A 12,431-nucleotide genomic window follows, 5' to 3' on the forward strand; every position below is an offset into this window, starting at 1 on the left:
TTCCCCTCATTACTTCATCAGAAGTCTCTCGATGAAGACATGTTGGGTTTTACTGTGTTTCTCCATCGTCTGCCACAAACGAGGCAAAACATGACCCTTCTTGTTTTTTAGGTTTCCAGGTTTAAAGGCTGTGTTAAAGTGAAGTCATGTGATTGTCTGAACTTTGCAGACCGTCCTACTTGTTCTTATATTCGTCTTTACCCACTTTAAATCCACATCACTGATGATTATTGATCACAAATCTCATTGTGTTTGTATCGTGTGAAAGTAGAGAGTCATCAACACAGCCTGGGTGCAGTATTGATATTAAAGTACGGCCGTTTGGGTAAAAAATATTGTGAAATTTGATTTTGTCGCCCAGTCCTCACATTAATGAAGTGCTCAAAGTGTGGAGGTACATACCAGATATCAGTATACTGTGATGTTACGTTCAGGCCTGTGTTCAGGCCTGTTCAGCTGCACGGTGACTGTTTCTCCTTCCTGAAACCAGCTGGCCCAAAGTGAAGGTTATGTAATTTGATTTGAGTCTCATCGCATTTTTCTATAAATGAGAGCTCACAAATACAACTGCAGCTTTTCTATTTTTATCCTCCGTTTGTGATGCGTTTGCGTCAGCGGAGTCGTGTGGGAGGCCGACCCGCAGAACAAAGCTGCCGCCCACAGAGACGAGCTCATTCACATCCACAGTCTCTGCCGCCGAGGAGACGAAGCTCAGAGCAGGTTTATTATTTCACACTTTATACTTTGATACAGAACAAGTCTCACTTCAGGCATCTCTCTCTGCACAGCTCGGACGTGTTGACGTGTTGTTATGGTATTTGTACACTGTTGTATACAGATTGGAACATTTGACCAAATAATTGATAGTTAAAGAAAAAAATCTTATTACAGGAGCTGCTTGATGCACCATTAAAGGAGCAGTCTGTAGTTTAGGTGAAGAAATGTTAATGAGCTGAGAAACATCTTCACTGACAAAAACAAACTGACCTTAAAGGACAACACACTGTATAGTGTTTACTTTGTTTATATGTGGCGGACCCTGCCACCTTTCTAGCTTCAAACAGTGTTCAGGGACCTTATGTTCCTGTACCGTCTGCACATGTAATTGTTTGACACATTCATACTAAGTTCTACAATGTCGCATTCATATTGCAACGAATTATGGGTAATTAAATCAGTGAAGTCTGCAGGAAGTCCACTCAGGAGCCCCGGTGGACTGGATGAAATGTGGGTTTGGACAGCCCTCAAGACTCGCGGACTTCCTGTGAACGGGCCCAGAAAGTCTGCGAGTCTGTCATACTTCATATTGGGACATGCTAAACGTTTTCTGGCGTACTAAATAATATTGCAGTGTGGGTACTGTAACGCAGGGAAAGTCTCAAGAAGCCCTGAGATCCCAAATTGATTTGAAAAGACAGTTTATGCACCGTTTGGCCAACGTTTAGCAGCTACAGTGAAGATTTCAGCTTAAAAAAGGTGTAAATAACTTCTTTTCAGATCAGTTTTGGGTCTCTGGGCTTCTGGAGACTTGGATCACAGCTGTATGGAGCCATCAAGTCTCCAGCTGCTTCAGCTGTTTAGCTGAATGCTGCAACTCTGTTTCACTGCGAAGCTCCAGAAATGTTCTGTGGACTACGAGACTTCACCTGACTTTATATCATCAGGAGGGAGGAGAGGAGTACATTTTCATTTTTGGGGTTTAGGAGCCCTATAATTTGAGGTTTTCTACCTGCTCCTTTCCTCAATAAAAGCCTCTTGTTACTGTAATGTGCTATATGAATTAACTTGGTTGTGATCCATTTCTAGTTGACCTGAACACTAAATTAAAATAAAACCTCATGTAGGGCTGCTTTTAATCTGCAGTGGGACACAAAAACTGCCTTTCGTCTTTCAAGCAAGTGATTATTGGAGGCAACTGTGTGTGTGTGTGTGTGTGTGTGTGTGTGTGTGATCTCACTATGAATGGGGGATTTGTGTGTGTGCTGAACATCCACCCAGAGTCTGAAACATGTCGTCAGCTGCCCCGTCAGCTCCTGTGACGGATGACGACACACACTTGCTCTCAGTAACGGAGCAGCGACAGCAGAGGGAGCCGCCAGAAACAGTGTGTAGGACCCTGACTGACACACAGCCGGGCCCGAGCGAGTCCGCCGGAGCAAAACATGTTTTTCACCACTGGGGTTGGCCTGCCTGCTGTGATCCACCAGAGGGGGGAGGGGGGTATTTATAGGCTGATAATGAGCATGTGTCCTTCAAGACCACGTTGTCCACGCTCACGGGCCCAGAGGAAACAGGAGGACACATGAAGGCAAACTCATGACAAAACAAGTGAGACGAGAGTCTGGAGAGACCGGCAATAAAACTCTACAGAGGGTTTGGAAAAACAAAAATGAGTTTATTAAGACAACAAAAAAGGCCCTGAAAACTCAGGAACATTATCAGGTACTTCGTTACGAAGCAGTCGTGGCGATTTTTCTTTTACACAGAGAAGAAACAAATAGAAAATAAACTGAACTCCTGAGAGGAATTCCCAAAAAAGTGAAAGCACCACAGAAGTGTTGTCATGTGACGCCGACCTTTCCCCAAACGTTACAAACAAACAGCTACACATCACCAGAGCCCTGTGGGAACAGGGCGTGTTCACTCTGCTTTCCCATGACCCCCAACACACACACACACACACACACACACACACACACACACACACACAGCTCCTCCACGTGTTGGTGTCCATGTCCTCCTTCAAGACAAAACAACATGAAGAGGAGGAAGAGGAGCTGCTGCTGCTGACAGAGCTGCAGTGAGTCGTCCTTTAACACCCTGGAGTCAAACATGAGCCACAATAATCATCTTCATGAGCATAAAGCTGCACAACTAAAGGCTCATTTCACCAAACTGCTGAGCTGAGTTGAGTTAAAGGACAACACACTGAGCAACATGACGGAGGGTGTGCTCCCTCCTCTCTGCACAGCAGCTGTTCACACACAGCTTCAGATTGTAAACAAAATGGACATCCAGACCCCCCCCCCCCCTTTATAACGGTCTGCTCCCCTCCCCTCCCCCTGACACGGACTAATCCCGGGATGCAGTGGAAAATGAGAAATGAATGAGCCGGGACTTCCTGCCACCGTTCACCGTGACTCGACCCTCCACCGGGCTGAAGAGAAAGCCTTTTGTTCGGGACTGAAACAGTCTCACACCAACACCAGCCTGTAAATCAGGCCAACACTTTTCTGTCTCTCTGGTGAAAATGGCGGTCAGGTGAGTGTCTGGAGGCTCAGAGCTCCGCCGCGTCCGGACCGTCTGACCCACAAGGCGACATTCAAACATAAACAACACGGCTCATTAGCCGGGCGGCTAGCGAGCCAGCTAGCTAGGCTAACTGCTAGCCAACGTAGCGTAACGACCGTTACAGGATAATGGATGAAATTAGAAAACGTAGCTACCAGTCCTGTGAAGTTTTTTAGCTCTAAACAGTCTTGTGTGTGTGTGGACAGTCCCCGTGTCTGTGTCCACCCGGGAGGGAGACCTCCGGTCCCCGGTCCGGCCGTCACGGTATCAGCACGGCACATTGTCCGCCGCCTTGGGGAAATCTCCACAGTCTGCGGCGGGGAACTGCAGCCTCCTCACGGCCTCTTTGATCAGGTTCCCCGATAATATTAACTCCTGGAGCAACCGGTGCGGGTCGTCCTCCTCCACGGTGATCCTCTTCTTGTTCCACGGTTTGATTTGGTCCCAGTCCTGCTCGCCGTTAGACCCGGGGATGTTATACGGGCTTGCCCTGCTGCTCCCCCGGTGTCCCCGGTTCCGGAGCCGCATGCAGCAGCCGTTGCGTCTCTGCGCCGGAGCCGCCGCGCTGCCGCTGATGATGGCCGCCGGCTTGACGCCGCCGGTGGTGCCGCCGGTGAGCCCGTGCAGACACGACATGGACACGGACACTGTCTTCTGGTGGCCGCCGTTGTTGTTGTGGAGCTGCAGCGCTTCGCCGATTCTCGTCACCAGCGCGTCCACTTCTTTGGAGTCGACGGTGACGGACTGCTCCAGAAAGATGTAGTTCTCCTTCCGACACGGCATCGTGGCGGGTGCTGTGTGTCGGTTCTGAGGGGTGTTTGTCGGTGTGTTGTTGTCGGTGTGACTGAGAGCCGCCGGGCCGCTGCTCGCTCTCTGCACGCCGCTCGGCACTGACCAACAAGCTGAGTTGATTTGTAAACAATGGGTGACGCGTCGTGGACCGTACCATATTCCCTTCAAGGGGGAGGGGTGTTCTTTCAACCAAAATAACGAGCACGATGACACGTGAGTCACGCAGCGGATCACCAAGATCGTATTTTGCAATGTTTTAAAATCATACACACTTTTAAAAAGCACCAGCTGATTTACAAGTGCTCCTTTTTGTTTCTGTGCCGGTGGTGTGATTTCCGTTTCACCCCGAACGCACCGCGGCTTTGGACCGCTCCCTTCAAATGGACATTACATAAGACCCAACTGTCTGCTGCTGTCTGTCCGGGCAAAACAAACAAAAGCGCGTTTTCTCCACGAAACAAAATGGAGAAGTCATGTTGAACCTGCCGCAGACAGCCTCTCACCTTCATGTATTATCATCATCATCATTATTATTGTTATGATCCATGTTGGACCGAGCACAAGCTGAAATCAGAACACATGTTTAAAAAAAGCAGAATATGTTGTGTAACTCAGTGTTGCACCAGATTCTGTGACCCAATAAGGAATGCCAGTTTTAAAGCCTGCACATTTTTATTTTGAGAGCAGCTGAAACCAGAAATGATGCACAAAGATGGTGTGACACGTTTTGAAAGCAACGCATAAAGAAAAGAGATTTGACCCAAAAGATGTAGAGCTGAGCTCAGAGTGTAATCCCAGCAGATCTGTGGGTCAGATATTAAAAAGTAGTACATGATACAGGATGATAAAACATGGACAGCAGCTCGGAGGTAGAGAATATGATGTAACACATGGATCAGGATGAAACAGTCAGACACATCTCTACAGACTCTAATAAATAATACATCTACATCCCTAAATGCAGTTAAAACAGTTGCTGTGATGTGTGAGCGTGTGGATGTGCCTCTGGCATCCAGCGTGTATACACTAACAATAAGGGTGGAGGGTGTGTGCGCGTGTGTGTGAGAACACAGTGTACATTTCTGTTTCTGAGAAACAGCACCCGGGCTAAACCTGATGCTCCAGTCAAAGAGAGTCCTCATGGCCATATAAGGAGCTACTATCACTGCCACCACGTGGTACGACAGCCAATCAGGGGCCCCCGGCTGATGCTTCCTGTGTGTCTCAATGGCAGCAGCAGTGAGTCCAGTCATACTGGAATCCAGTGAGGTTGTGGCCGTTTGGAGCGATACCAGAATGTGAAACCGAGATAAACTGTCATCGCTTCCTGAAATAAAAACAATGACTTCAGTCCTCCTCGCGGTCAAAACAAGCAGCTTGTAGCCTCGTCATAAACACACGTCCTGGAGAAACACTCAGAATAATATGACACTGTTTATATTAATGGGTCATTTATAGGTTTGTGCAGTGGAGATTAGATTTATGTGGGTGTGTCTGTTACGTGTTGAGCTTCTGTTATCTGTATTTGTCTGGTTGTAAAAGTGCTAAATAAAAACCTAATAAATAAAACTTCACCTTTCACACGTTTGAAGTTTAAAGTGCGACACAGGTGACGGATAAAATGTTATAATTTCACTGTACGCTGAATTCTCAATTTCATTATTGAGAAATTATCATTATAATTTTGTGGCTCACTTTGCAGATCAGAAAACTTTACGTTTGAACAAAATGAAGATTGTGTTTTATTTTGGAAGGAGCTGCTGAATGACCTTCAGTAGTTCCTCTCCAGCTTTGACGATAACACAAGGTCTTTCTCAGCAACAGAACAGCTGCTGACCGGGCCAAGAATGAACCTTGAACCTGAGCATGTAGACATTTTTAAATCACGTAGCCATTAAAGCTAAAAGTAAAAACTACAGACACCTTGTGGTTCTTCTTCTCTAACTTCATCGGGCAGACACGATAAAATTAACACCTCACAAGTCGCTGCAACAACCCCAGAAACTTCAACTTCAACTTGTTTGATATGACGAGGCAGCGTTTGTGTCGTCAGACCACTCTCACTAATATCATCACTTCCTTTGGTCGTGGAAGAAGAAAGGAAGAATCAGAGGTGGAGAATGAGGAGAAGTCGTGGATACAACAGTGACAGCCTGTGTCAGTGCCCTGAGTGTTGACTTACAGGGCTGAAAAACACAATCTCATAAGCTGCTGTATGGACTGCCATGTATTAAGGTGTTCCTGTTATTGTGTCCATGCCCAGTACAGTGTGTCTGCTTGTGTTTCATCACTGGATGTAGAGGACAGTGACTGTGACCGTCCTCGTAAACAACAATTATATCTCAAAGTGTCTGTGCGTCAGGCGAGTCATGTTTTTTACAGCCCTCCTCCGGTCCAAAGCTGGAGTCTTTTCTTTACACTGAAAAGTGGGTCCACAACACGAGGAAGTGAGCTGGCAGAGAACTGGGTCACACACTTCCTCGGTCTTTCATGTTTTCCTGTATGTGAGTCAGCGGCGGTTGTAAACAGCGCTGCAGATACAATTCCTGTTTGTCTGCAGCAGCAGCTGCTCTCACGAGTTCCCTGAAGCGCCGCCGCCACAGGAACGCTGTTAGTGTGTGACCTCATCCTCTCTTTGTTCGAAACCTACTGTAATCCTTCAGTGTGAGAGATAAACACGGACGTCAGTTGAACTCAAGAGGAGATTAAGAAACCTTATAAATACCAGCACACATGGACGACAGCGTACAGCTCTGTAGGGACCCTGAGGTGGCCACAGTGTGGGTCAAGTTCTGGAGCTGGTGAGGACTGAACCCGTCACACTCACAGCTGCAGAGGGTCCTCTGTATTTAGAGACAGGGTATAAATAAAGAGGTAAACTGTGGACCAACAATAGTCCTCCAGTTGGTGTTGAAATACAAACCAGGAAGTTGACAGTCTGAAGGCTTATCAGGCTTATCTGTGGAGTCCAAACAGTCGTGTTAGCAGCTCTGCGGGGCTGTAACTCAGCTTAGAGCTAACGGCTAACATCAGTGACTGAGTCAACATGTTGATGGAGCTCATGTGATGTTTACATTCGCACATTTACATTCACTCGCGTGTCCGAAGCGACATGAGGTGCAACACAGCCCACGTATAGACACCTTGTTGTTGGCAACAGTGGCAGCTAGCTCCTGCAAATTTAGCCTCATTTGAATTGTTTAGCTGTTAGAAGAACGTGCAGGTTCTGACGATCACTTCTCAGACCGCCCAGCGAGGAACCGAGTGCGGATAAGAGCCACGCTAATGCAGATTGCACTGAAGGCTGCTCCTGGCTCACGTCCAGCCGCAGGACAATGAAATGGACAAGAGAGTCTGTGTTCCCACATCTTTACAGAGACCTGTCTCCACCACTACATCATGGATCAATATATATATATAACTCAATACCTGTATGTTCTGTTTGTGTAGCATGAAGTTACAAACTTGTATGTTGTTATGTAACCCCCAGTTGTGTAATGACAGATACATTTGCCTTGAACCATTTTAGTTTAACCTGTTAGGATGGTAACTAACTAGCCCTAAACACAATGTACCATTGGAAAAGCTGGTTCTGCTGGGCTGGTTCTGCTGGGCGTATGCTCTACACAGATCGGGTAGTGACACACCAACCTGCTGCCCCAAATACTCACCAGAGCACCAAATGTGGATTAATCCACCACTGAAAATAGTCCCCAACAAACGCTCCTTATTCTCCTGCTTGTGTGAACAAACACTACAGTGAGCAGCTGTTTCAGGAAATCACTGAACCTTTCTAAAACTTAAACTATAAATTAATGAGGTGTTTTTAAAAAATATGTATGTCTCCAGGAGGAACCAGTGGACTTGGAGCTGCTCCTTTAAAAGCTAGTTCTTGTAAAACTTCACACACTTCCTGAGGTTTATTCCTGTGAAGCTCTGCAGTTTGAGCGGTGTTACTTGGAAAGTGTATCTTTTAAATTTGTTGCTACAAATCCTGTAAACTTTCCGTTTGCACTGATTATTGTTTAACCGTCTACACTTTACTTGAACAGGCGCACATGTGGTGCCACTGAAGCCGGCTGAGCTGAATGGAGAGTGAGCAGAAAAGAAAACAGGCCTTTCAGCCAGAGGATCAACTTTGACAGCAGTTGGTCGGCTGCCAGCGGCTCGGGTTCACCGAGTTTGTTTCCTCCATTCAAAGAGAGCGAGAGCGAGAGAGAGGCCATTTTTATACGGCCTCTCTCTCAGACACACCTCTCTCTCTCTCTAGGAGGAATGTGAGGAGGTGGCACATGGCAGGAAGTCATATCAAAGGATTTATTTGTTGCTGTGGTGTGAGCCTGCAGGCCCGCGGGCCGGTGTCGTGAACATGCACAGAAACATCATCACAGCCTCCGTTATTACCAGCAAATTAAATAGAAGAGTTATTGTTGTGTTGTTCAAACATGTGGCCGAGCCGGACTCGCCGTCACTCAGCTGACGTGAACCAACAAAGTTCAAGCGTGTCTCGTCTGGGTGGTGGGAAAGCAGTGACATGGCCTCGGCTGCATGCTACATGCTACATGCTAACCACCCGGTCTTACTGGAAGCAGTTTGTGTTTGTCCAGTTGCATGAAGCAGCTCTGAAAGGACACTTCAGTCTTTTCTTCTTTTTTTCCTCCAGGTTTCATCAAACTTCTCTGGAACAGAACAAAAGTGTGCCGTCGTTGTGTGCACACAGTCGCTCTGTGCACACAGTCGCTCTGTGTAGGCGTTATTACAACATTATTACAACATTTCGGGTGTGTGCTCACTTTCAGTTCAAAAACAATCTATCAGACACAAACGTCCTCTCTGACTCTCTCCTGGAAGTTAAAGGCGACCAAACTGAACATTGTCAAATTTGGGATAATGTAAGAAAACAACTGTTCCAAATATACAACACAAGTTTACTTTAAAGACACTTTAATGTGAAATATTACATCTTCAACTTGGGGAGAAAAATGCTATTTAGACATGTGGAAATGAAGTCAAATGATGGATCTGATTAAACTGTTTTATAGTTTATTGTGACTTATTATTCTAAAAAAGTTTTAATGGGATATTCCTGTGTTTTCAAACCTGGTTTTACCTGTTTTTGTGTGTAAATGATTAAAAAGTGTTAGAGTATGTCCAGTAGATCTCGTCAGTGATCCTTTGGGGCAACTCCATCTGTGAAAGTCACGTCTCCTAAAAGTCTTTGTCGTGTCAGACTCGTGACAGACGAGGTTGTTATTCTGACGACATCCTGTAAAAGACTCAGACAGAATAAGAAACCTTTTGTTAAATAATAACATCTTGTTTTGTAACCAGAGACACAAGTCTCGCTCTGAAATCTCGTGAGAGGTGAGTTGTTGCAGGAAGACGATGGAGGAGACGCGAGTCACAGCATTTACAAAGTCATGACTGAATATTTAAAGGTCCTATTTGTGAAAATGATATTTTTGAGTCTCCTAATTCATCAAAAACTGAAGTTTCAGGATGGAAAATCTACTTTTCCCACAAATAGGTCCTGTAACGACTCACCTCGCAAGATTTCAGAGCGAGTCTTGTGTTTGTGTCTCTTATAATACGGTTTCTGTAAATCTGTCAGACACGAGCTCAGCCTGAGAGACAAAAACAAGCTCTGTTAGTGGACGTAACTTTGACGGTCGCAGTCGCCCCAAAGACGGAGATCTGCTGGACCGAATCCAAAACTTCTGGTAAGTTTAAATCATTCACACTTTAAAAACATGTAAATACAGAGCCCAGGTTTAACAAGTTAGAATCACGTTTCCTATACTGTGACTCTAACTTTACCTCACTCAGCAGTAACTCCTCTCAACATGTGCTGACTTCAGTGTTTGTTATGAGGAATAACTCAGAGTCAACATGGAGGACTCCTCACTGACCATGTGACCCGCTTCATATAGCAGCAGCTCGTGAGCCAACCAGCGCTTCTGAAGGAAACGTTACATAATGTCAACTCACAGAGACACCATGTGCTCGCTGTGTGTGTGTGTGTGTGTGTGTGTGTGTGTGTGTGTGTGTGAGGAGTGTAAAGCAGTTTCTCTGAACCCTCCTTCCTCCTTCACAACCCTCCTCCACCCCTGTGGCATTGTGGGATTGAAAAAACATAGATTACGTGACGACGGTTTGTAGAAACTCCTGCTGGGGCACCGTGACCCGATCGCCTCCCCTCAAGTTACTGATTCTCTGAATGTACAGAGTTACATAACACTGTACGGTACACATATGTGTGTGTGTGTGTGTGTGTTTAGCTTTGAGCTGACTGTAGGTCTTTGTGTTCAGAGGCAGTCACTCCCACGCTGCACACATCCACCAGCTCTTTAATCCAAGTCATTTATCAAGTGTCTGGACCCCAGATGGAGTTTTTATTTCACGCCGTCGGCTTCGTGTTGAACTCGCTAACATCTCTGGAGCGCTGACACACTTTATTGTTATCATCAAAGCTGCAGAGAGCAGTCGTGCTATTGTGTCGAGTCAAGTATGTTTATTTTAGTATTTATATTCTGCTAAATTATATTTTATACTTTTCCTTCACTACATTTAGAGAGATCTAACAAACAAACAAACAAACAAACAAACAAACAGAGATCTTTCTGAAGGATCAGCTCTTGATTTAATTATTTTATATGTCTTTAATCACAGTTCTGCTGATGATTGACAGATTCATGCTTTTGTTGTAAAAGTTGTTCAGATTAAACATTTGAATCCGAGCACGAGGAATCTTGTTTCAGGCTCCGCCTCTTCTGTGCGGTTGCTCAGAGGCCCTGGTGATGTCGCCGCTATTTTTCTTCATGCAACCAATCATATATAAGTGATGATAATGAGGTTGGGATCTTTACATCAGCTGTGACCGTGTGAGCACCAAGCATCGATGTTACAAACACAGAGCCCACCTCTCCTCGTCCAGCTGTAGTCCTGCCCTCTGCGCGTCAGAACACGATCCGATCCCAGACGTTGTGGTGGAGATGGGTCGCATTTTTGTCAGTTTCCTTTTCCTGTGAGCAGACATTACAGACGCTTTTCTTCTCCAGTGAAAAAATTCACAGCCAAAAAAACCAAAACAAAACGAAGACGTAGCAAAATTCAGAGGAGCTACTGCAACATATTAAATATAACACTATGAAAGAGGCCCGTCTGCGTTATGAGGGACTGTGTGACGGACCTCTGGCTCGGGCCCGGGGCTGCTGTTTGTGTTTGTGTCGTCCTTCAGGTTCTGGTAGGCAGAGTTTCAATCAGTGCAACTGGGTTCAGTCCGCCCAGAACACATTTAGGATCGTCCTTCTCTCTCCTCCTGACACCACATGGTTTCTTTGGTTTGGTTACGTCTCTCTTTAGTTTGAACAGGCCTCGTGCTTCTGATGGAGTCATTCACATATATTTATATATTTATATATTTATATATATATTTATTGCTTCCACTGCAACCAGAGAATAAACAATAGGAATATGTATAAATGTGAATAAGTGAAATTATAACTAGACTGTCACATCCTCTCATCATAACAACAAATGCTCCATCAGACAGAATTTAAAACCATTCATTATGTTAAGTGGTCTAAAATTAGCATCACTTTATTAATGTGAAAAAAATTAATTTGCATAACCATCTGTGCTGCTGATTCATCAGTCGTCAGGTTATTTCAGCTGCGACCGACACAAACAGCCCCATCAGCCCCGGCTCTTTCCCCGAGGAGCCATTAGTTCCTAGCACCGGCGTCCCTCTGGGGACACGTTTGATTGTTGCGCCACAGCGCGACGACACGACCGGGCGAACTCCTTCCTCCTCTGAGGATGTTCGTAATGACTGACTCACATCGCGGACATGACACCTGATGCTGCCTCAATTATCAAACTGTTGTTGTCTGCAGAAGAGTCGAGTCGGACCCAACGTTTACACCCAGAACAGGTTTCTACAGGAAACCAGCAAACACAGTGATGTTTCTTTGTTCAGAGACACGGTGTTGGACCGTGATGCCCTGGTCATTTCAAAGTCGACTGGACTTCTTCTTTCACGTTTCACTCAGTGCTTTAAAGATGGCAGTTTGAGGACAGTGAACTGGACAGTCACCTCACAGTCCGGTTCTGATCGAGGGGTTTGTTTAAAGGTTAAATTCTGTATTTCAATAAAGACTGACGCAGTGATGGCAGCTGGCCGTCCTACAGTCCTGAAGCGTCAGTATTTATTTTCCACTGGTCAAGAATCCAACTTAAACCCGCTAAGATCAGCTTTTGTGTGGGAATGTGTAAACTCCCGGGTCAGCTGACTCTGCAGTAGACCCGGGTTTTATCACTGGACACAGTGTTGAGCTGGAGCCCCGTTT

General features: G+C 45.7%; 1 protein-coding gene across 1 annotated transcript; it reads right to left on the bottom strand.

The window, feature by feature from the left end:
- Positions 1 to 3,067: 3,067 nt before the first annotated feature.
- On the bottom strand, positions 3,068 to 4,174 carry gbp (glycogen synthase kinase binding protein). The gene has a single exon (XM_084356799.1). The coding sequence runs from the start codon at positions 4,072 to 4,074 to the stop codon at positions 3,559 to 3,561; it is 516 nt and encodes a 171-aa protein (XP_084212925.1). The 5' UTR covers positions 4,075 to 4,174; the 3' UTR covers positions 3,068 to 3,558.
- Between the last annotated feature and the right edge of the window lie 8,257 nt (positions 4,175 to 12,431).

Source organism: Pagrus pagrus, assembly GCF_965226575.1.
Source record: "Pagrus pagrus genome assembly, chromosome: 7".
Lineage (NCBI taxonomy): Eukaryota > Metazoa > Chordata > Actinopteri > Spariformes > Sparidae > Pagrus > Pagrus pagrus.